We start from the raw sequence: 26,709 nt of genomic DNA on the forward strand, positions 1-26,709 counted from the left end.
ATAGAAAAGAATTATAACAAAATTAAAATGATGGCCTTTTAATAGGTATGAGAGCTGCTAAGTATGTGAGCTTAAATTCTTTAAGGGGGCTGAAGGGAGCTTAAAACATTAGAGTACAATATATTACTTTTAAACAGATGTGAAATGCTTGCTGCCACAAAATATCTGGACCCAGGTGCAAGCTATACTACCTTTCCTTAAGATGACACTGACTTCTCTATCGGATATATGGCGGTGACTGACTTTGTGAATATGCTTGTCTTTACCAGCACCCCCATACATGTATTTACTCTCCAACCACCATTAGGGTAAGCATCACTAATCCAAAAATCCAAAATGCTCCAAAGTCTGAAACTCTAGAGTGATGCAAAGCTCAGAAAGTTTTGGATTTGGAGCATTTCTGATTTTGGAATTTTCAGAGTAGAGATGCTTAACAGGCAAAGTCTATACAAATATTCCAAAATTCTAAAAGCTCTGAAATACTTCTGGTCCCAACATTTTTTCCGTTAATTTTTTTGGTGCTGAGAATTGAACCCAGGGTCTCATGCTTGCTAGGCAAGCATTCTACCACTGAGCTAAATCCCCAGCTCCTGGTCCCAGCATTTTGGATAAGGGATATTCAAGCTATTATTACTAAATACAAAGTTTAAATCGTGTGAAGAAGTGTGGTTAAAAAGCAGAGCTCCTGTAAAAACACCCACAAATTTATTAAGAAATGAATGGAATGAAAGTAAAGCTCATTATTAGCCTTAATTTTATAGGTCTACTTGAAAAAATTTACTCAATATACTAAAAAAACTAAAACCCTAATTATTTTATTTGCACAAAATATACATATGTAGAGTTTTAAGAAAAAAACAATTCTATAATCTTTTGTACCTTTTAATGCAATTACTTTGCTAGCTGGATTCATGATGGCACTGTCTGCTGAAATTGGTCTTCGAATGGGGTTACTCGGATCATTCATATCAATGATTACCACCTGGGCCTGCTCTCCTACTTTTTCTCTAATACAGATGAATTTGTCTGATTCCATGGTCAGGGTACTGAATCCAATGTTTGATGGGTTAATACCGAGGTTCTGGAGCTGGAAAAAATTAACAAATTATGTTAACTAGTGGGTTAGGAAATACATTGTCATATAAATCCTCTTAGTCGCTACTGCAAGGTAACCAGTGATGATTGCATTACATTAATTAAAGTGAAGCAACTAACAGAGAATAGTCCTTCTTGTCTTATTACAATCTCAAGGTTATGATGTAGGTAAAATGTAGAACAGAGATGGAGTTAAAGAATACAGCAACAAGCCAGCTGTGGGGATATACACATGTAATCTCAGCACTCAGGAAACTGAGGCAAGAAGGAGGGTTGCTATGAGTACAAGGCCAACTTGGACTACACGGTGAAATCTTGTCTCACCAAAAAAACAAAAAAAAAAAAAAAAAAAAAAAAAACAAAACAAAACAATAACAACATCTGAGAGCCGAGAGCTAGCATTTATGGTTCAAGGGATCTGAGATCATGTTTCACGTTTCATTTATTTTATGATCTTTGTACTGACTACTATATCCTCTCCTACTTCCTTTAATATTTAGTAGTTACTTACATAACTTAAGACTTCAGAAATCTGTAAATTAAATTAGAGCACAAAAAAGGGAGAGAAAGACTTAAAATACCATGATGGAACATGGATTAGTATGAGCAGACACGTTACAATACTGGGTACAGCATTACAAAATGAAGACATGTAAGACAGGCCTTGTTTAAGAAGGCCATGACTAAGATAACATTTTCAAGGGACCTAAGACTGTAGACTTTTCAACAGAGGGATCACGGGCTAAAGAAAGTCCCTAAGGGAGCTACAGAAACTTTTATAACCTTGAGATATAGACTAGAAGAGGCCCAAGGAATAGAAAATTAAGGTTATAGAGATAAGCAAGGGCTAGGCTGACAAGGCAAAGAGGATATCTAAGGATTTTTTAAAATTACCTCCCACCCAAACACACAGTCACTTCGAGCTACACCCCCAGGGTATTGGAAGTGGGGTCTCACTAAATTGCCTAGGCTGGCCTCAAACTTGCAATCCTCCTACCTCAGTCTCTCAAATAACTGGGTTTAGAGGTATGCACCACTGCACCTGGTCTCCTTAAGGGAATTAGAATTACTTTTTATGCTCGGAAGATACTGAAGCATCTGCTAAACAAATAAGTGGATCTAAAGATGGCCAGCCTTTGCAAACCAACTGTACGTAAAAACAACTTCTTATTGGAAGCGATTTCTACCACAGTGGATCATTAATGCTCTGGATGAATGAACAAAGTATGACAAATGTCATCCCATTAAAAGAGGCTACACGCAGGCTTATTAACCCTGGCCAGCAGTTTTCCTTTTTCCCATGGGTAATAAATTCACACAGCACTAAATACAAAAGTATAAAAAGAAAAGTCTTTTTCCTACCCTTGTCTCCCAGGTATACAGTTTCCCTCCCAAGTGACTGTCACTAGACTTGCTCAGCCAAGTTAAATGTGTTTTATCTAAATTCTTCTGTTAAAGTCTTCTGCTACTAGTGCTTAAAAAGAACCAGACTCTAGTCACTTCGTACGGCACACAATGGTAATCTTGGCACTCCAGGCGGCTGTGGCAGAAAGACTGCAAGTTCAAACCTGGCCTGGGCAACTCAGAGACCCCAACTCAAAATAAAGGGGGGCAGGATGGGTGGCAGCAGGGTTATAACTCAGTGAGAAGGCCCTGGGTATTTTGTTTTGTTTTGTTTTTTGAGACAGGGTCTCACTATTTAATTCAGGCTGACCTTGAACTTACTATATAACCCAGGCTGGCTTCAAACTCATGGGATCCTCCTGCCTCAGCCTTCCTGGCTGCTGAGATCACAGGCATGTGCCACCATACCTGGCTATCCCCAATATTTAAAAAAAAAAGGCCCAGGATCTGAATAAGATATAGTATAACATTAAGAGGCTACATTTTACTTTTACTTCACTTTTATATCAACTATTGCAAGCAGAAAGAGTTATAAAGTGTAGTCATAGTAACTTGGTCAATGAATACCAGAGACAAGGAGGAAAACTATCTAACCATTAATAAAAAGATATAATAAATTGAATATTAACCAGCTTCATAAGCTCATGTACTACAATGCAAGGAAAACAAACTCCAACATACATAACTTATAATGAAGTTAGTTACAATAACATTACAAACTACAATTTTCATTTCTTCCTGTTAATTTTTATATTTATTTTTAGTTCCAGAACTAATGGAGAAGAAAAAATGTAAGTGGTCCCCAAAACAAAGGCAGAATGAGTAAGCTTCTGAGGAGGTCTTTTACAAACAAACATGCCCATCTAGTTTCAGGGTAGGAATAAACATTAATTTTCATAGTGCAGAGTCACCTTTCCTTAATTGGAGAAAACAGGATTGTGGTTCTGAGTTCACAAAGCTCTACAACAAAAAGCCATAGGTTATCTTTACACTACCCTGTAAAAAAGAAGTATTTCTAAGTCACCTTTCCTTAATTGGAGAAAACAGGATTGTGGTTCTGAGTTCACAAAGCTCTACAACAAAAAGCCATAGGTTATCTTTACACTACCCTGTAAAAAAGAAGTATTTCTAACTGGCTACCAAGACTTCACCTATTGCAATTTTGTGTTTCAGCTTAAATACACTGCTTAAATACAACAGTGTGAAAAGAGTAAATCCGGGAGTGGTGGCACACAACTATAATCCCAGCACTCGGGAGGTGGAGGCAGGGGGATCCCTGAAAATTCAAGGCCAGCCTGGGCTACACAGCAAGACCTTGTCGCAAACCCTCCCCCAAAAGAAAATAATAAATACAGTGTTAGAAAATGAAAAAAGCAGGGCCTGGGATTTAGCTCAGGCACACCATCCCTGCCTTACAAGTACAAGGTCCTGGCGTGGGGGAGAAGAAATCAAAGCAAAAAAAGGAAAGCCAAACAATGAATTATAGACCGTGGACAAATCACTGATACATGCAGAGGACAAAAAAATTTCCAAATGTGCAACTATTTTTCAAAAGGCATAAAATATACAAAGTATAGCCACATTTTTCATCCTCTCAATTGGCAAAATGCTGCTCCTGTTGAAGGTGGAACTATTCTGTTTTGAGATATACTTGGAAGTTTCTATAAGAAAGGTCCTTAAACTCCACAGAACTTTTATTTTGCCATTCTAAGAATATTAAAGAAAACATTTTTCCCATTCTCCTCCTCCCTTTAATCCCTCTTTCCCTCCATATTTTTGGGGAGTACCACAAATTGAACTCAGGACCTTGTGCTTGCCAGGCAGGCACAGCACTACTGAGCTAAATTGCCAGCCCTCCCTTCATATTTACGAAAGCGTTACTTCCATTTCTTCCTTCTATTCTGTTTTTCTTCCCATTTCTCAATATCTGCTATACATTTTGGACCTAATTACACTTTGTTTCTCACACCAGAGAAACAATGCGGTATTTAACACGTGTCCAATTTATTACACTAAAAGTATAGTCTCGAGGTACATCCATTTTGCTAGAAATGTCTCAAGATTATCCTTCCTGGCAGAACAGTAGTCCACTGTATAAAAAAACCACATCATCTTTATCAATTTGTCAGTTGAAGGATACTTGGGCTGTTTCCAAGATTTAGCTATTACAAAATGTGCTGCTATAAACATATATGTGTGCACGTATCATGATGGTATGATGCTTTTCATTCTTTTGGGAAGATATCCAGAAGGGGAACAGTTGGGTCAAATGGAACCCCTAGTTTCAGTTTTCTGAGGAATCTCCACACTGATTTTCACAGTGGTTGCACCAGTCTACACTCCCAACATTGGAGAAGGGTTCCTCTTCCCTCACAGCCTCACCAGCATTCATTATTGGTTCATTTTTTGATAAACACCATTCTTTCTGGAGATGGAATCTCAGCATTGTTACTTGCATCTCTTAAATGATCAGTGATTTGAGCAATACCTGGCAAAATTTTTTCCCACCCCAAGTTTTTTCCTTTCCAAAATTGTCTCTTAACTCTGTTGGTGGTTTGTTTGTTTGTTTGTTTTTTCAGTACCAGAGATTGAACTCAGGACCTTGCACTTGCGAGGATGGTGGAGGCACCAATGAGCTAAATCCAAGTCCCTGTTGGTGTTTTTATTTGCTGTGCAAAAGCTTTTTAATAAGATGAAATCCCAGTTTATGATATTTCCAGTACAACTGGGGTTTTGTTCATAAAGTCTTTGCCTACACCAATGTCTTCAAGAGTTCTACCTATCTTCCAGCAGATTTAGTGCTTAATATTTAGATCTTCGATTCATTTTGATTTTAGTGCATGGTGAAGATATGTCTAGTTTTAATCATCAGCATGTGGAAAGTCAGTTTTTCCAGCACCATGTATTAAACAGGCTATCTTTATTCCAGTAAAGGTATTTGGCTCCTTTGTCAAAGATAAGGTGGCTAAGTCTGGAGTTGTTTCTGCATATTCTAAGCTGTTCTATTGATTCTCAGGTCTGTTCTTATGCCAGTAGCATGCTGGGTTTTTTTAAATCACAGTATCTTTGCAGCATAATTTCAGTTCAAGGATTGTGATGGCTCCTACCTTGTCTTTGTTGTCAAGAATTGCTTTTGCCATTCTAGCTCTCCTTTGGTTCCAAATGAATTCTAGGATTCTCTAATTCTGTGAGATATGGTATAGGTATTTTGATCAGGATTGCATTAAATCTAAGACAGTTTTGGAAGTATGGCCATTTTCACATTGGTTCTTCCTACCTAAGAACAAGGCATATCTTTCCATTTTCTGATTATCTTTTTCGATCTCCTTTTAAGAGTACTATAGTTTTCCATGTAAAGGTCTTTTATTTCCATCTTTAGAATGATTCATTGTTATTTCATTTTATTGTGTTTTTTGTTTTTGGTACCAGGTATCGAACGCGGGACCTTGTGCTTGCGAAGCTCACAGCAGAACCACTGAGCTAAATCCCTGACCCTTTGGGGTGCTATTTTGAAAGGTGTGGGTTCCCTAATTTCTTTCTCAGTGAGTCTGTTATTTGTGTACAGGAATGCTATTGAGTTTTGAATGTTCACTTTTTATCCAATTATGCTATTAAATTTGGTTGTTAAATCTAGAAGTCCTTTGGTGGGATTTGGGGGGTCTTCTATATAAGAGTATCATGTCATAATGATAATTTAACTTCTCCTTTCCCATGCTTACTCCTTATATTTATTCCTTTCTCTTGTCCAATTGCTCTGGCTAATATTTCCATAACTATATTGAATAAGAGTGAGAAGAACTTTTTTGAATAGTTACTTCTCCCTTTTCAAAAAGTACAGCCGGGCATGGTGGCGCACACCTGTAATCCCAGAACTCAGGAGGCTGAGGCAGGAGGATCGCTGTGAGTTCAGGACCAGCCTGGGCTACATAGTGAATTCTAGGTCAGTCTCAACTACATAGTGAGACCCTGTCTCAAAAAACAAAAACAAACAAACAAACAAAAAAGAAGTATGGCATTAACCCATGCCTCTGGCTGCCCAGCTATGCCAGTACCCCACACCACAGAGGCAAAGGGGGGTCATAAAGGCCATTGTTCTGAGCTTTAGAAGATAGAGCAAAAATGAACAACAGAGAGAGGGACTCTCTGAGGCTCCTTGATGAAAACTGAAGCCCACTGGAAAACTGAAGAAAATCTCTGCAATAAAGGCACACCAGACTACTATAGTTGGTAAGTTGGGATCAACACCTCCTTGAACTTGCACTATTTTCAGGGGAAGAGCAGCCAGAACCTACAGTGGAACCTTGCAGAGTTCAATCCAGCAGGAGGTCGAGAAGCTCAACTTGGACCTTGCAGCCATAATCTCAGTGGTCTGCTGCTGGCTTACTCAGACTAATTGAGTTAGATCTGCACCCTGCTGCCTATGTTGACTATTGTGACAGCAGAGACATACCCTGAAGGAGGCTCTTTTATTTTTTTGTTTTGTTTTTTTTTGGCAGGGGGAGTACTGGGGATTTCAGTTATTTTTTTTTATTTTAATTAAAAAAATTTTTTTCATCTTTTTCCTTTTCTCTCTTCTCCCTCTGTCCCTCTCTCCCAGTTTGTTCTTCATCTCTTTTCCTTTTTGTTCCTATTCTTGTCCTAATTTGGATTTTTTATTTTGTTTTCTTTTCTTTTCCTTGATTGTCATCAGTTTTATAGTAAAGGGAATAGTTTCTAGCTTACCTATTGCCGTTCTGTTGTCTTTGTTCTTTCATTCTGACTTTTCCTCTTGTTTTCAACAGTTTCTCTGAGTTTGCCTGATCTTCCTGTGTGATCTGGCTTCACTTCTAACCTTTCCCTACCCTTTTATCTATCCCTCCTTCCTTAACTCCTATTAAGTCCTCATCCCAAAGGGTATAAAGTTGGTATATTGAAGAGTTTATTCACTATAAACATATTTTGGGCTGGTCCTCAATTTTTATTTAATCCACACCAGTAAAGGTGATAGATCAATAGTTACCACAAATTGTCATTCTCTAAGCTGTGCTTGGTGCTATCATTGTTGCTGACTGTATCATTTGGGCCAAGGTGTTGTGATAGATCTAATCAGTTGTCCTTCCTGGTATACTGAAAATGAGATTGCCTAAGAATCATTAGAGACTCAAAACTTAAAGACCAGCTATATGTGGAAGACACCTCTGAGAAGTAATAATTCCATAAGGGTTCTAAATACAAGCAACAAAGATACTTACAATGAGCCATACTGAAATATCAACCCAGGAATTAACCAAAACCAGTACCAAACACAAAAAGAAATGTGAAGATAAGCAAGGCACAAATCCAAACTTTCAGCTCACCAAAGGCAAATTCTGGGGGAAATGAGGTGGAAAAATCTGACATTAAACCATCTGGACACCCTGAACAGGAAGTAACAAAACAGATGAATGAGGCTCTAAAAAAATTCAAACAAATAATTTCCCAAATAACTACAGAAATGGTGGGAATGAAACACATGATTAGTGACTCTAGAACAGAAATAGACTAAAAAAAAAAAAAAAAACCAAAAACACAAAACTAAATGAGCTCAGGACCATGATGGAAGCCATGAATGCCCAGCATGGGAAAGAAATGGAATCCATAACACAGATATCCAGGAGATTAAAAACTCGAATGAAAGCATTTGCAGCAGAATGAACCAATATGAAGACCCGATATAGAAGACAGGACTGAGGTTAGTGACCATGAAAAGAGAGATCTCTTAAAAATAGTAAGGGGCCACGAGAAATAGATCCAGCACTTCCTAGGTGATGCAAAGAAGAGTAATGTAAGACTGATGGGAGTCTACGAAAAAGCAGGAGAAAGTACAAATGACATTAAAAAACTGTTCACAGAATTAATGACAGAAAACTTCCCAAACAGAGTGAAAGAATTTGACATATAGATAAGTTAGGCATATGGGACTCCAACTAGCCATGATTTAAAAAAAAGTCTACACCTAGACGTATAATAGTCAAGATCCCGGAAACCCAACAGAAGAACAAAATACTACAAGCAATTAGAGAAAAGAAACAAATCACATACAAAGGAAAGCCCATCAGAATCACAGCAGACTTTTCAACACAAACCCTCAAGGCAAGGAGAGGCCGGAATGAGGTATCTCAAACCCCAAAAGAAAACAACCTCCAACCTAGATTAATGTATCCTGCAAAACTATCTTTCAAAATTGATGGGAAAATAAGATACTTCAGTGACAAAGAACACCCAAGAAACTTCATGAATACCAAACTAGCATTCCAAACAATTCTAAACAACATCCTAGAAAAAGACAATAAAGGTCACAACTCTATGAGGCCCAACAAAGCAAAGCCATCAGGCAAAGCAAGAAATTAAAGGGGGGGGGATAAAAAATAAAAAGAGCCAACAACAGGAAAATAACATGACAAGGATAAGTCAATACATATTAGTTATAACCATCATCGTTAATGGCCTCAATTCACCAATCAAAAGAAATCAGCTGCCAGATGGCTTAAGAAGCAAAATCCAAAAATATGCTATATACAGAGAGCAAGTGGCAATTCCTTCTGTAGTTCATGCAGGATAAATAAGGATATTTTATATTTTGACCTTTTCATATTGTATATATTTTATATTTATTTTCATATTTTATATAAATCATTATATATTATATAAATATATTTTATATTTTATATTTATTTTTATATTTTGTGATAAAAACACATGATAAAATAGCGTATCAGTGGGCAGACTGCTCACATTAATTTATTCAAAACCTTTTTAAATATTTGCAAAAAGCTCATAAATAAGCACGGTAGATATTATAACACATGTACACAGATGCTATATACAGATTATAAAGCAGATTTTTTTTTTTTTTTGGTACCGGGAATCGAACTCGAGTCATTGCACTTGCAAGGCAGGCAGCAGAACCACTGAGCTAAATCCCCAGCCCCTCAGATATTTTTATTTCTAACTGGTATCCTTTTTGACTTAAGCAGATGAAATGCTCAAAATAAAATCACAAAAACATGTAAAAAGAAAATATCACTGACCAATGTACAAAAGCAATACTAATTATCAAAAGCTTCTTTAGTTTTATAGAGAAGCACATAAACTTTATAGCTGGCAATTTGGTTTCCTGACTAAATTATAGTCTATAATAGGAACTGGTTTAGGACTCCCAGCTTAAAACTAGCTTCTAAAAGGTAAAGGAACAGATTTGCAGTACATGGAGTTAATGTTACAGATGACGGAAAAATGTTTCCTTTTCCTCCCCTCCTCAATTTGGATTAATATGCTAGAGAAGGGTGGTAGCAAAGGAAGACGCTACATTCTTATTTTAGGTACTGAGAAACAGTATTTCATATTCTCCATAATCTAGAGAACACAGAAAAGCTTCATTCAAGCAGGCAATTACCGTACAAATTTATAATTTTGATTGTAAACTACAAGTGGCAGCTAGAATTCACTGCTTTTGTGGATCCCTCTGAATAATCAGAATGTATGGGTGTAGTCCCAGTTTTTGACAGTAAAAGGACTAGCATCTCTATCTCTCTTTCCTCATCTGAAACATCTGAGACAGTGTACCTATTCTCAGAATTAAGTGTTAACCAATGCCTGACACACTTACAGGCTTCAACAGATACCGTTTATCAGTACATCAGTACTTTAGGCGAACTCAGGGTTAGCCTTTTGGCATTTGTATTTCATTATCTGCTTAATTCAGCCGTCCATAAATTTGGCTGAAAGTCTGGGTGTGAATTTCTTTTAACTACTGATAATGGACTAGTGTTCTCTAAGAGCTTAGTTTACTGTAGTTACTGTGAAATGACTGTGAAATCCCCTCCCAAAGGAAATTACACCAACCCTTTAAATTCTTCCCCCTTGTTAAATTAAACTGTAAAGACCAAAATCTCCAAAACTAGGCAACCATGTTCATATCAAGTAACCCTTCTATTTTCAGACATATTGTAGAACAGTACTACTAAGGCTAACAAACCTAACAACTATATACAGTTTCCAACATCTTTGGTGGAAGAAGGAACTAGTAAAGCTGATGTGAACATACAGCCAAATAGATATGGTCAGTATCATGAAAAGAACTCTTTACTTCAAAGAGCTCAAGACTGAGAAATAGAAGATAAAATAGAAAGCAGGCACAGCATTTCCCGCGGCTCAAAGCCCTGCACACATAATATACCCATTCACCCAAACTACATATCATTCCAAACCAAACTTTACTTTTCAGGACCTTTATAGATTAAAAGAGACCAAAAACTCAGGAGTCCACATTAATAGATGTAACAATTTTTAAAAAGCGGTGAGAATGAAAAGCTGTTCCCTGTAAGAAAAAAGCCAACTCAAAAGTGATGATGGACTGATGGGTTAAGTCATTATTTGGCAATCCTAATATGAAGTGCGCTAGGAAAGAATCACCAATGGATATTAAAACTAATGGAAGAAATTTTGAGGAGTAACAGGTATACCTAGTCTCAAGGAATATCCTCCACAAAACTTATTACAAATGGAAAAGTAAATTTATGATGAGGAAACCTCTTAGGCACAACTTTCATCAACTGAAGAAAGTTAAGATTGGTCTTAGACTCACTATGTTGCCCAGGCTGGCCTCAAACTCCCAGTGATTGTCCTGCCTAGGCCTCCTGAGTGCTGGGATGACAGGCATGTATCACCACACCTGGCTGAAACAAAATTTTTTTTCCTCATTGAGTTTACTGGCACATTTTATGTATACAGTACAGTTACATTCATCACTGGAATCTTGTACCTTTACATGACAGGTCTTGGTTCTCATTTTTTCACCTTGTCCCTGCCCTGCCCTCCCTTCACCCCTCTTCCCCTCCCCCTTTACAAACACCTCATTTCCATTTTTTCATTTTCTCCTATTGAGGAAAATTTTAATATCACTAGCAATGATCAAATTGATAACACGTGCTTCTTGACATAATGGATTAAAAGTTACTCAACACCACTTTTATGGAATCCTGTCAAAATTATATAGATTGAATCTAATCATGACAACCTATAGGATAAGCCAAAAAAATATGTCTTGAAATACACAGATTGTTCTGGATTATAAAAACTAAAGGAGACATGATCACCTATCAATGCAACTCAACTCATGATCTTGATATAAACGGCATTATTGGAATAATTGATGAAATCAAGAGTTAACAGTATTCAGGTATCTGATATAACAGTACTCTGCTAAATTCATTACTTTGATAATTGTAGTATGATTTTAGACAATCATCTTATTCTTAGTAAATACACACTGAATATGTAGTGGGAAAGTAATATCACACCTGTAATTACTTTCATACAGTTCATAAAACAGGTATACAGAGAGACAAAAGAGGATAAAACAAATCTAGTAAAATGTTAACACCGATAGATATGAGTAAAGGGTGTACACAGAAATTCTTTGCACTGTTCCTTTTTCATATATCAGAAACTATTCTGTAAATCAGAAAATAAATGTATCTGAAAAACATGTTACTGTTTTGATTACCCTTAATTGGATGCCACTAAATGTTTTTATTTTAAAAATTATAGTCTTTATGGGGAAAAAAGCTTCTTTCAAGTCCTTGCACACTTGCATACACGTATCTTTGGACTCTAAGACACTTCACTCCCTATGGACCCCAACTGCTCCTGCAGTTACCACCTGCAGCTCCCACACCTGTGCAGGACCCTATAGCACAGAGTGCAAATTCACCTCCTGCAAGAAGAGCTGCAACTCAGGATGCCCCAGGCTGTGCCAAATGTGCCCAAAACTTTGTCTGCGAAGGGACCTCCTAGTGCAGTGTGGCATCTCATTGGGCACAGCCCTGCTCCCATGTACAGGATCTTTTCTTTTTTCTTTAAACAACTCTGACCCATTTGCCAAGCTCAGTGTTCTATGAAGTGTATGAAGGATAATAAAACATGAAAAAATAAAACATGCAAAAATATTTTTAAAAAGAAACTTCAGAAATAACTGAAAGCAACATAAAGATCTTACTTAGATCTTGATTTAAAAAAACAATTACTACTTGGGAACAATGAAAGATATGTGGACTGTTTTTCAGACATTCAGGTGTTAAAATATTAGGGGCTATAATCATGTCATGACGATAAAATGCCTTTATTTTCTAAAAATGCAAGCTAGAATGTTTAGAGGCAAAATGGCATGCTAGCCTGAGTTTCTTTAAAATGTTAAAGCAAAATTTAAAAGTAAATTTAAATCTAGCCAGGGATTTAGCTCAGTGGTTCCAGCACCTGCCTCGCAAGCGAAAGGTTCCAAGTTCGATCCCTGGTACCAAAAAAAAAAAAAAAAAAAATTTTTTTTAGATGACTCTTCTCAGTCTTAGGAAGGCTTCTAAAATTTTTAACTGAAAGAGCTGTAAACTGGATGCCTATCCTTTTAGAACTGGGCAAGAAGTTTCCTGCACTAGTCCAATATGGTAGCCTCTGGTCACATGTGGCTATTTAATTTTAACTTTAGTTGTTCTTTAGTCAAACGTCTTCAGTGACATTTCAGGTGCTTAAGAGTCACAGTGCCCACTGTATCGAATGGCAGAGAATAAAAAACAGTTTGGCACTGTTTCCAGTTTTCTTGTGAGGCCAACGAGGAGAAAAGGGAAACTACTTTAACTTTTAACTACTTTAACTAGCAAAATGAGAGATAGCTTGCAAAGAGAGATACCTTTCACTAGCACTGTATGGGATTTCAGACAAGACAAAGAGAAGTGAGTTAGGAAAGAACTTTTAGGTTTTAGGGTCCTAAGATGTGCAAGAGGTTAAAAATAAACAAACACACTCTGGAAGTTTCAACGCAGGAGAATCTAAAAAATTCCTCAGTCTGGGAATCTTTTTTCCTCTTAAAAAACCCTGAACATTTAAATAGCTACACCCAGGGTTAGAAGAGACCAGGAAGGACTGAGAATTTCCACTATATACAAATGTGGTAAGATGCAACTTCTTAACATTGAGAAAAACCTCTATTTGTGCATGGAAAGTTACCATTGCCTCAATTTCTAAAACATTTCTCTGTACTCTGAAGTTTTTGAGAAAAGAGTATACAAGTATAAATCTCTAATTCCAAAAAGGCAGAAAATACAGTAAAATTAAAGAAATACAGTACATATTTTTTAACTTCAACAGTCTTACATTCAGAAATCTAAATTAAACACTAATCTTTTTTTTTTTTTTTTGTACCGGGGATTAAACTCTGGACCTTGCGCTTGCAAGGCAGGTGGCGGAAACACTGGGCTAAATCCCCAGCCCTGATCAGCTTTTAATGCTTTAAACTTTGTTTTTCCTGTCTTGGTTTAAAAAATATACTTGATTTTACTGTTAACGTGGCAAAGAGAAAAGGGAAAGTGTCCACCCTTGCTTGAGGAGGAACAATAAGCATAGAAGATGAACAAAAAGTCAAAGTGACTTACACACACCAAGCACTTAGATCAACATGGATGCAGATAAGCATGCTCTATTTTAGGGACTTCTATTCTTTCAGTTATCTAGCTCTGGGTCTATCCATTGTGATACTGACTGTTCTGAAATTGAATGATATAGACAGCATTCTACCAACAATGGATATCTCCTCAAACTTTTCCCAAACTATCTGATGTTCATGTGTTCCTAAGAGAACAGGAAAACCTAGATTTGCTAAGGAATCAGGAAACCCAACGGTGATCAAACTATGAAAAGACCAAATGGACCATAAATATATTTAATCCAGTAGCATATATTAACAAGGGCCAAAAAATGCTAGCATAAGACATACACATAAAACCACACTTTTCAATGCTCAGTTTTCTGACTAAAGACAGCTCTCCACTAACACAATCTCAACTGCTATGCCTACAAACACATTAAAGAATCAACATGTTTGCCTTCAGCCTCATTCTGCCCAGCAGTTCTTACATTTGATAAGAACAAATTCATCAAAAACTGGATCTTCTACAAGTATACTGGAGGAGTTTGCTTCCTAAAGAATGACTAGTAAACTTGTAACAGCTCATTTATCCTCCGTGTCAGCCGAAAATTAAAATACATTAAAACTTGTGTATAGACAGCATTACTAAAGACTTAAATTTCACAATCCGAGCCTACCTTTACACTTTCCAAGATCCTTGTTTCATCTGAAAAGTGAACATAACATGTAAGGAAGTTGTATTCAAGCTACTGAATTTCAGAGGAAGCTATTTTGTAAGCGTTCTATGTATGGTCTCATTTTGGTTACCTTCTCTGTAAATGACTCTTGTATTATAAGGATTTAACGTGTTACCAATAGAATTAGAAGGGGAACAATTTTAGAAAGAGTTGCTGATGCTTGGTAGTCATTATGATACCACTAATCTCCCAGTACGAGTATTTTTAAGTACATGCTTCAAAATATGATTCACATCGCTTCTCAGCCTTTTGGCTAAGATCAAGTGAAGATTGGGTTCACTTCTCAGTCCAAGAATTTCACTCAACACAATTTCCTTTAAAAACTTCAAAACATCCTTACGTTCACTAGTATCAATCATTGTGAAAAAAAATGCTGACAGCAGTCACTTTTTAAGTCTTTCCTGGAAACTAGCAAAATGTCAAATAAAATCTGCAGTTTCTCTATTCTACAGGAAATGAAGAAAAATGCTGACAATGCAGCATTCCTTCAGTTCTTCCACCAAGAGGATACCAGCCACTGTCTTCTGTAGGCTCCACAGACTTCAAGCAACACTTTGCTGATGCCACACTTAAACTGAGATTTGTCTCCATTACATGTTAGCCTTTGAAAGGAATCACTTTCTCTCAGGAGTTTCTGACTTTTGTCATTAACTCCAAATTGTAAGCAGTATGTTCAGAAGAAACCAGAGCTCAAGAGAAGAACTGTTAAGAATGTTCTGTTTGGGGTCAGGGATTTAGCTCAATGGTGCTGCCACCTGCCTCGCAATTGCAAGGACCCGAGTTTGATCCTCAGTACCAAAATAAAAAAGATTGTTCTCTTTGCTAAACTACCAAGAGAACTTTTCCTGCTTATAACCTATTGTTGACTATGATTTTCAAAATCTTAGACTCATTTGTAAAAGAAATAATAAAATACTAATGCAACAATTAGATGAAAGATTAAAGCAATTTTAAGCTTCAGGGGTACACAGGAATAAAGTTTTTAATGCCCCAAATCTTGGAGATGAATATACTTTCCAAGATTATGCCAGTTCCTATATAAATGCCATTAGGCTGGCACAAAACAACCAGACCTACCAGAATTACAATGAATTATGGGAGAGGAGGGGACTAGGAGCAGAATATATACATCTCAAACCACCTTTCAAAAAAAAACAGGGGGTGAAGGGAGGGCAGGGGTATGGGGAAAAAATGAGAACCAAGACTTGTCATGAAAAGGTACAAGAGCCCAAGAATGAATGTAACTGTACTGTTTATCTATCTAAAATGTACCAATAAACTCAATGAGGAAAAAAAAAAACAAACGGGATTTAGCTCAGTGGTTCTGCCGCCTGCCTTGCAAGTGCAAGGTCCTGAGTTTGATCCCCAGTACCAAACAAAACAAAACTAGAAAATCTGGACATCGTGGCCCATGCCTGTAATCCCAGCATTCAAGAGGCTGAGGCAGAAGGCTTGCCATGAGTTTGAGGCCAGCCTGGACTACATAGTGAGATCCTATCTAAAAAAAAATAACAGGGCTGGGGATTTAGCTCAGTGGTGCTGCCACCTGCCTCAAAAGCATAAGGTCCTGAGTTAGATCCCCAGTACCAAATAAATAAATAAATAAATAAATAACAAAAAGCCTTACTTCCAGGATTTAAGATTATACTGCTTAATGCTAACTTAACATATATACCTTTGTTTCGACAGCTCATCTGGTAGAGCAGAGGACTGCAGACTCCACAGGCATACAGACCTTTAAGGATAATACAAATGTCCCTGGACAGGTTTCCTGGTATGAGAAACTAAAACAGTTGGTCATTTCCTTACTGTACTGCTGTACAAATCCTAAAGAAGCGTCTCTGCATGTACTTTTACAGAAGAGTCCCAAGTTACAATTTAGTTCAATTTCACCACTGCGGAGCATAATCATGTATTTTTCACCCTGTACTGACAGATCTGCTAGGAAACTAGATATGCTGTATCACTCATTTTTCTGGTTGAGTCATTCAGGTAAAGTGGTATCAGCCAACTAGCTGCTATAAGTTACAAGTCCAGAATCTTTTTTTTTTTTAACAGTTGAGTTACCAAAATTTTTCTTGTGAAATGCTACAAATTTCTAGATTGAATGAATGATCAGCATGAAGTTACTGGGTATCTCAAAATCATTTAATATTAACAATTCATTCATGTAAAGGTACAAGATCCCAACAATGAATGTAACTGTATTGTATCCCTAAAATGTATCAATAAACTCAATTAAAGTTGAAAAAAAAAAAAAACAATTCATAGAGTCCAAAACAACATTAAAGTAACTGGACATCTCAAAATCATTTAATATTGACAATTCAAGAAGTAAACAATATTAAAATGATTAAATGATTATAATTTGTTTTCAATTAACACCTGAGCATCTACTATTTGCCAAATGAACATCAATTCAATATTTTAAGTATAACTTTTGTATGAAATTGTCTGTTTTTACTTGGCAATGGCTTAGTATGCCCCCACAAGTTCATATGTTGGAAACTTAATTTCAAAATTCCTATGTTAGGGGCTGGGGATTTAGTTCAGTGGTATTGCACCCGCCTCACAAGTACAAGGTCCTGAGTTCGATCCCCGTTACCACACACACATACACAAAAGCAGCAACCAAAATTCCTGTATTAATGATATTGGAAGGCGGGGGCCTTTGGGAGATAACAAGAATTAATGAGGTTCTGAGATGGAATACCCATGATGCCATTTATGACTTTATAAGGGCCACACAAACTTGAGCTAGCTCTAACTTGCCATGTGACACACTCGGCCATGGTGAAAAGAAGCACAAAGGCCCACCAGATGCTGAGCCTTGGACTTTCAAGCCTCCACAACCTTGAGCCAAACAAACTCCAATTTTTCATAAAATACTGGGTTCTCAAGTATTGTTTTACAGCAACAGAAAATGGATAAAAACTCCTGTCATATACATTTTATATTACTGTCTTGATTCCAAAGTCTTTTTAAAACATCCATTATGAAGCTGGGCCTGGTGGCCCATGCCTGTAATTGCAGCACCAGGGAGGCTGAGACAGGAGATTGTCTTGTGTTCTAGCAAGGCCAGCCTGGGCTAGTGAGTTCCAGACCAGCCTGAACTACATAGCAAGACTCTGTCTCCAAAAAGAACAACAACGAAAAACTATTATGGTACAATCATGGGAATTGTATAACATACCTCAAGTTCTCATTTGCATATTAGTACAGTTGTTTTTTCACTTGTCTTTGAGTAAATTATGATCTCCAGAAATGTACCTTTAATAGTTACATAAAATGTTTTAGATGTTTGCAGCCAGGCTCAATGGTATATGCCTGTCCTTCCATCCTGGGGAGGATTTTAAGTTTGATGCCAGCCTCAGCAACTTAGTGAGAACCTATCTCAAAATAAAAATTTTTTAGCCGGGCGTGGCGGCACATGCCTGTAATCCCAGCACTCAGGAGGCTGAGGCAGGAGGATCGCTGTGAGCTCGAGACCAGCCTGGGCTACATAGTGAGTTCCAGGTCAGTCTCAACTACATAGTGAGACCCTGTCTCAAACTCCCCCCAAAAATAGATAAAATAAATTTCCACAGTCCAATACACTCAAAAGACAAGGATCATCAAAAACTGCAATTCCAACTGCCTCTATAGGAGTTTTCTCTGCAACTGGACTTTTCTTTTTCTGGGTGCCTTAAGAAAGAATACCCAGAAGAACTGGTTTGAGTCTTTCAAATATCCCAACACAATGTGTAGAAAATATCTGTACTGTGGTGACTGCAGAAGACGAGTACAAATTATGGAACTAATAAAAGAGTATTGTATTTTCAAACAAAAAAACCCTGTAATTCCTAGGCAGGCATGGTAGCTAGCATACACTAGGGAGGCTGAGGAAGGGGGATTTGGACTACATATTGAGACAAAAACAAACCAAAAAAAGCCTATAATTCCTGAGTGCACGGCCATGTATATGAGGGTTCTTCGTTTCCCTACTGTTGAAATAGTCTGGATGCAGAAAAGGGAGTCTGATGTAACTCCATATCTTGGCTTCGAAACTGTAGCTTTATCACTTTATCTATTAGCATAAGATGTATGCTTAACCTCAAGTGGATAAAGGGAGATTGCTCTAGAACAGGAGTAAAAACTAGTATTTTAAGCATCTGTAAGGACTAAGTACAAACCTACACTATAGTCAACTTCACAACTGCTAGAAGTACTGTTTTAATAAATGAAGACCAGACAAGCTAAAAACTTGACATAATCCCATACATAAAGCCCCGATCAAATGCCTGAAACATTGCACAACTGCATGCTGCAACTAAAAAAAATGGAGGTGGATTTGGCTCAGTGGTGAAACACGTGCATTGCAAGCCCAAGGTCCTGAGTTCGATCCCCCTACCAAAAAAAAGAAAACAATAACTCGTTTTTTCTACTGGGGATTGACTCAGGGCCTTCACACTGAGCTTTTGAGGGTCTCACAAGTTTTGGGCTGAGCTGGAATTTGCTATCCTCCCTCCTCAGCATATCGGGCTGGGGTTACAGGCAATACCACCTAGAGTTTGATTTTTTTTTTAATTGAATTTATTGGTACATTCTAGGTAGACAGTACAGTCACATTCATTACTGGGATCCTGTACCTTTACATGCCAGGTCTTGGTTCGCATTTTAGAGTTTGATTTTTAAATATGGTTTTAGGGTGCATGTGTGGTATACCGGAATTTGAACTCAGGGTTTCATGGGTGCTACTACTGAGTTACACCTCCAACCCTCTACTGTGATACAATGAACTTAGTTTCTATTCTTTCAGAAACAATCTTTTGAATCTGCTATTCTTTCTATTTTTTTGGTATGGGGAATTGAGCTCAGGACCTTGCACTTGTGAGGCAGGCAGTGGAACCATTGAGCTAAATCCCAGGGCCTGACTCTGCTATTCTTATTAATCTATTTTGAGTTACTAGGAATTGAATCCAAGGCCTCACACATGCCAGGAAAGTGAAGTATCACTGAACTACATGTTCAGATACCAAGCTAAGCAGGGTCTCCTTAAATTGCTTAGCTTGGCCCTGAATTTGCAATTCTCTTGCCTCAGCTTCTCCAGTAGCTGGGATTATAAGGCATGTGCCACCCAGGCCAGCTCTTTCTTACTTTAAAACTTAAAAGAAGTCATTAATTACCTAAAGATTCAGGAAATACTAACATTACTGGAAGCTGTGCCTCCAAAGCACAACCCATTTCCTCTTCTGCCACGGTGATATTTAAAACTGAGCAAACATTCTAATCCCACTCCCCTCTGCTATGCTTCTCAAGCACAACTGTCTTGCTTGGAGATCTAGTCAAGTTTTCTATTAATACAAACACAAAAACAGGAATATACAGTAAAATAGCAGAAGTTTCCTGCTTTCACAAGTGGGTTCAGAATGGAACTCATTCAACTCTCGTCACTAAGGAAAAGTCTATAGCAAAGTTCTGCCTTGCGAGAGGGATATAGATAATGCTAGTTACAAATTAACCTGCGACCATTTTACACAATTTTTCATTGGGAATGTGAATGAAACCCTTTCAAAAGATACTTAATAATCATTTAAGGTACAGAAAGTCTAATCTTGGCTCACTGAACCTTACTTTCCCATAAAACTACTACCCTAAAACTTGTTAGATTGTGTATCAAAGACCACCACAAAGGACATGACCATTTGTATATATTTTGCAGTTCAAATTATACAAACCATTCACCAAATAAAGTATCTTGCCAAATTGAAAGAACAAGTTTTAAAGTCTAGCTCTGAGACTCTTAACTGCTATCAACTTCATGTTCCCCATCTATTAACCCTACCTTCCCAAAGGGGTTCTTTTGCCAATTAAATGAAGTGATGAACATAAAATACTTAAGTCTTTAGTACATAGTAGGTACTCAAATGGTCAATGTATTTTGATGTTATAGATTAGATTTCAGGAAAATTAAGATTTGATGGTTATTCCTCTGAAAGTACGATAAAAGAATATTCCATAACACAAGAGACTCATAAAATTCACATTTGACAGATGGGTTTTTCATAATACATTCAGACCCAAGCTTCCTGTCATTCATTCCAGTTAAAGAGTGTTAGCTACAGGGAGGGCACCTAGAGCTATAAACTCTTCACTGATGAAGTAGCCTAGCATGGCACATATATAAATGAATTTAGAAAAATAGCTTCGTTTAATATAAAAGATTAAGATAAACTATGAACTTATTTTTACAGATCAAGCATTCCCAATGAAAACAGTTTATACATGAAATCTTTAAAGACATGAGGGGGTTGGAGATTAAGCTCAGTGGCTTGCCTTGCAAGCTCAGTCCTGAGTTTGATTTCTGATACCAAAAAAAACATGAGCCAGGGCCAGGGATTTAGCTCAGTGGTGCCGGTCCTGAGTTCAATCCTCAGTACTGCAAAAAAAAAAAAAAAAAAAAGACATGAGCCAGGCATGGTGGCACATGCCTATAATCCCAGCACTTGGGAGGCTGAGGCAGGAGGATCACCAAGAGTTTGAGGCCAGCCTAGGCTACATAGTAAGTTCAAGGCCAGCCTGCACTACCGTAAATGTCAAGACTAGTCTCAAAAACAAAGACATGAAAGTTAGAAGGTACGCTATTAGATGAGAGGAAGGAGTGAGAAGGGAGATAAGTTGTAAAGAAGCTCATGAGGGGATGGACATTATCAGAATGTTTACACATATATGAAAATGCCACAATGAAACCAAATATTTTGTAAAGTTAGGTGCACTAATAAAAATATATATTGAAAAAGAAAACAGGACTTAGGCATTGTGGTGCACACCTATAATCCTATAAACCTAGCATTTGGGAGGCTGGGGCAAGAGGAACACTGTGAGTTCAAGGCCAGCCTGAGCTATATAGCAAAACTCTCTTAAAAAAAAAAAAAAAAAAAAACAATAAAAAAGGGAATGGATTGAGATGTGTTCTAAGTGTAAAATACACATCAGATGTTGAAAATTTACTGCAAAAATGTAAGAGTTCATTAATGAAATTTATACTGAGTCCATGTTGAAAGGATAATCTTTTGCCATGATGAATTTAATCAAATATATTAAAAATTAATCCTACTTACATTTTACTTTTAGGATGGCCACTTCAAGATTCGAAATATACTGACTCACATAATTTTTCTATTAGGCAGCGTTGGTCTCCCCAACACCCAAACTCCCACTCTATCCACTAAACATCACATCATTAATTACATTTTAAGTAAGTAGAAAGAAGTCTCCACTCTAGGACAAAGCCCCAAAACACAAGAAAAAGCACACTTGGATACAGAGTCATCTCTTCAAAATATTGTTACAAGCTCCAAGCATAAAACCCATCCTGACACTGTGGTCCCTGGCCACTACTTTGAGTCTTACTTTGTTAGGAAAGATGTGGAGAGAGGGACAGAGTTAAGTAAAGATCTGAAAGTACCCAGGCCACATTAAAAGCACCTAAGGGGCTCCAGAAGTCTGCTCCTGTGCATTCACCAGTCGTCATTTATCACCATCTTTTCCCAAGAGACCTCAAGGTTCCTGAAATTATAAATTTCACTGCACACTAAAAATGAAATGTTCTATACACAGACATGTCTTGAGTTATAGTATTTCCTAATCAGAAAGTACTTTCATTAAAATTAGCCACACTCTGAATATATATGCATTTAAAATTAGGGTTTGCTAATTTTAACTACATTTGGAATTTACACCTTGGGTTTTAAAAGTCTTTAGCTTCTTTGTAAAATTTATTTATTTTATTTATTTTTTGATACCAGGAATCGAACTAGGGCCTTGCACTTGCCAGGCAGGTGCAGCGCCACTGAGCTACATTCCCAGCTGTAAAATTATTTTTAAATGCATATATTCATTAAAATTAGCCACACCCTGTAAAGATCAGTAAACTGACCATTACGAAAATTTTGAAAAACTTAAGCTTAGAAGCTACTAAAGCAGACTGTAGCAGAATTGTAGGTAGTACACATCTTCCAGTCTAGCTACATATATATCATATACTGCTATTTCTCTGGGCAAACCAAAATAACTTTAGAAAGAATCCCTATTATTCAACTCAAAAAAACATATCCCATGCCTGCTGCATTTTGTTGCTGTTTTGGTTTTTTAAGACAGGGTCTCACTATGTAGTTCAGGATGGTCTGGAAATATGTATCCCACCCTAACCTTCAATACAGGATCCTCCTGCTTCAGCCTCCCGAGAGCTGAGATTACAGGTATGCACCACACCCCACTCTGTGCCTGCATTTATGCATCGTAGGGAAAAGAACAGTGTGGGGCAATTTTTAATTAAAAACCCAGGTATACAATCACTTGGCATAGACACAATATATCAAAACTTGAGAAATGAAAAATAGTTTGAGAATTATGGGCAATATTTTACATGTAGCCTAGGATTTCTTCAGAATGTGCAACTCCAGCAATATCTTATCCATACAGGCACTTTTTAAAAATGGTGCCAAAAAGTTTATTTGAAAAGTGCAGGGTTAAGTGGGTATGGGAGAAATCGGCTCTGCAACTTGGACTGAACAAAGAGAAAAAGAGGATAAAAGCAAAAATACAAGTACACGCCACATCTAAGAACACAGGCTATCGTGGAAACCCGTGAACGATATAGCCGGTCACTCTTCGCTGACCACTCCTGGTATAAAATCCAAAACAGAAAAAAAAAATTCCTTCGTAACTTAAAATATTAACATTCATTTGATGTAATTCCAAGTCTTGATGACGAATACTTCAGTTGGACAATGGCATTAAGGGATATAAAAACAAATTCATTTCCAGCTCACCATTTGAAGTTCCACAAGCTAATTCCATACCCATTTCTCATTTCTAGTTTAAAGTTTTTATACTAAATGTTTCAGGATGTCTTCTGCTACTTAGCAAACTGGCAGAGGCTGAGAGACCTATGATATCAATTAATCCTTTTTTGCTTGTTTTTGTTGAGACAAGGTCTCAGCATGTAGCCCAGGATGCCCTTGATTCTGCAAATCTCCTGCCTCAGCCTTTTGAGTACTAAAATAATCCTTATGTTTTTAAAATGAGATAAAAATGTGAAGTCAGGAGATATATTACTCTGGAAGACATTGGTAATTTGGGCTTTCTGTGCAATTAATCACTATCTACTGCAGCACAGTCATAGAGCATACAGTTTAGGTATGACACAGCACTTCAAAAAAGTCTAAAATTTTCAAGTATTTCTGCAACACTGCTTTATGATCAAAATCTTCAAGTTATGTGACAAGGAAATCCTTCCACTCAAGTATTCCTAGAAATTTTGAGTCACCTGGAAATCAGACTCATATCAAATCTGCCTTTAATTAGTAAAAAGGTTGGGTTGCAGTCTTTGGAACCATTTAATAATTCTTGTCTCCTCTTTAACAAAAAGGAAAAGCAATGAATTAATCAAAATCGACATTGGCCAACAAGATTTACCAGTGGTCTATTCTTGTCATGTAAAATAATCAGCTGCTGCCCGTTTCTCTTGTCCCCTTTATATGCATTTGTTTGCAGAGAGAGCTATTTCAGGTGCATTGTGGTGAGAGGACAAGCCCACGTTTTTCTTCACATCCAGGAACAGTACCATTCTCAACCCTTCACATCCATTTACCATCCCATTGTAACAAAGGTAACCACAATTAAACATAAATTGAACATCAAAAGAACTCTGCTATATTCACTGTCACTTAGTATTTAACCTTTTGTAAAACTATTTTTATTGCCAAAATTAGATGAGTTACAGTATTTGAAAACTAGAGATGAAGGAAGAAAGTTCCATTTACTTGTTTTGTAAGTACAGGTTTATTATTCTTTACAAGTTTTTGTTTTTGGCGGTGCTGGAGGTTGAACCCAGGGCTTTGGGCATGCTAGGCAAGTGCTCTACCACAGAGCTACATCCCAGCCCTCTTTGTAAGTACTAAAGGAAAATAATTTCCTGCTGTTGCAAGCAAATATGATAATACCTGTAAAGAAATATGAAATTATTTTACTTATACCCTGGGCATTAAACTTTATTAGCAAGAATCCTTTGTGTTACATCAATAGGAGAAGTCAAATAAATTGGCTTCCATGATAAGACAGATGTTCAATAAGTTACTAGTATTTATGTCAAACCACTTCATCTTTCTTGTATAAAATTAGCCCTCAGGCTACTTTATGGGATATTGGGGGTATTAACATGAATAAATTTTTCCAGCTAAAATAAAAATCAGGATTGCAGGACCAGGAAAATCAAAGCTCAGAAGCAGCTTAATTCAGAGACCTTCCACTGGTCACCTGCCTACGCAGGCCGCTGGCACGTTGCATATCTTTAATTTTCCTTTATATTTCCTCTAATACTTATAAAGAGACACATCCTGTTTCCTCCAGGATAAAACTCTCGGGGAAGGAACTCTAGAACCCACTAAAAAGCAGCCAATTACAGATCAACTAGCCCTGCGCGAATGCGCGCAAGTGTGCTCTATTCCCAGGGCCCTGTTCAATTCCGTGCAGTCCTGAAGGAGATACTCAGGCCACGATCCCACAGCTACCTGCTAGACTTCAAGGGATCCCAAGAAAACCTCCGGAAAAACCCGTCCTACCTTCTCGAATTAAAGAGGGATTAGGAGTCACACTACTTCCAAAGAAATCAAGAAAAAAAATTAAGGAGTTCCCTTTGGAACCTTGATCCCACACACTTATGAGACTGACGTGGCCCCGACAAATGCGTTCCCCAATTCTATCCGCTTTCCGTTTCTTCACTGACCTGTTTCTACCGCCGCGGGAGAGGCCAGAGACAAGCCACAGCCTTTCCCCCTCCCCCCGGGGGAAGGTGCCTTTCTCAGCGGCGAGCCATAGAGGGAGGAAGAAAAAAGGTTGCTCCTCCCCAACCCACCCGCCACACAACTCAGGGTGCAGACCTGAAGGGGAAAAGAGCGAGGGAAGGTGACAGCCCTGCACTGGCCCAGGGGCGTGAGGATAACACTTGCTCTGGGAGAAAGGCTGAAGAATCTCCCCTCATGTCCCCCTACCCAAATGAATGAAGCGAGTAAAATGGAGAGGGAAGAAGTTAGCGCAGTTCTTGCCACCCAGGAAGCAAGACAGAGGCCCTCAGACCCAGGCCTAGCCTCGGCGCCGTTTGCACCCCAACTTGTCACTTTCATCCAAGCCCCATGTTATTTAACCCTTTAAGCTTTTAAGATAGTGCCCATTTCCTTCACCTAAGCCAAAGACCGACACCCCCCACACCCGTTCCTACTCGGGCTCAGATTCCAGCTTTTTCTTTCCTTCCCACCACCCTTACCACAGCCCTCATCAGCCCGGGCCCAGCCGCACCTGGAGATGCTCCTGAAAACGAATTGGAAGAATCTGGGCCATGGCGCTGTCGGGGGGGGTACAGTCTCCTCCTGTCACTGGGGCTGCAGGGCAGGAGCTGCCCGGGCTCTCCAAGGGAGAGGAGGAGAAGGGGAAGGGGGAGGCTGGCTTCGGGAGGATACTCTCTGGGGACGCAGGAAACTGGCAGACAGACGAAAAAGCTCAGGTCGGGGGCGGAGGCTCCAGGGGCCGAGAGAGCCGCAATGGCGGAACCGGGCGCAGCGCAGACTCCGGAAACGGCTGAGCCTGCGGAAGGATCCCGGCGACAGAACTCCGCCCATACGCCTCACGCCCTCCGCCTTATGTACCCCTCCACGGGGCGCCGCGCCGCGCTCGGGCGCAGGAATTCGGGGCGCAGTGCGCTGACAGCCTCAGTGACTGCGGCGACACGAGGGGAATAGAGGAACCGAAGGGACTACTTTTTCAGACTCATCACTTTCCCCACTCCTGTTTTTCCCTACCCCTCTTTTTTTTTTTTTTTTTTTTTTTGCATTTTGCCACATCATGCGACTCGGGACGAAGGACGTCATTTCCGTAGGCGCCTGAGGTCCCACCCACGCACTTCCAGTTGCACGTGATGCCGCCTGGGAAGGGTCGGCGGGTGGCTGCCGGGATGGACCGAGGGCGCGTCTTCTGGGAATTCACTTGCAGTTAGGTCGC

At 38.4% G+C, this 26,709-nt stretch overlaps 1 protein-coding gene across 1 annotated transcript in view; it reads right to left on the reverse strand.

Annotated features, from left to right (window-relative positions):
- Positions 1-26,401, reverse strand: part of Cltc (clathrin heavy chain) — a 68,318-nt gene extending 41,917 nt beyond the window's left edge. Inside the window, exons 1-2 of the mRNA XM_019207820.2 lie at positions 26,011-26,401; positions 880-1,087 (exon numbers count right to left, since the gene is read on the reverse strand). Of these exons, the coding sequence (XP_019063365.1) occupies positions 880-1,087; positions 26,011-26,052 (250 nt within the window). The 5' untranslated portion in view covers positions 26,053-26,401. The remainder of the gene's footprint in view (positions 1-879; positions 1,088-26,010) is intronic.
- Between the last annotated feature and the right edge of the window lie 308 nt (positions 26,402-26,709).

Source organism: Fukomys damarensis, unplaced genomic scaffold (genome assembly GCF_012274545.1).
Source record: "Fukomys damarensis isolate Sample0158 unplaced genomic scaffold, DMR_v1.0_HiC HiC_scaffold_13, whole genome shotgun sequence".
Classification (NCBI taxonomy): domain Eukaryota; kingdom Metazoa; phylum Chordata; class Mammalia; order Rodentia; family Bathyergidae; genus Fukomys; species Fukomys damarensis.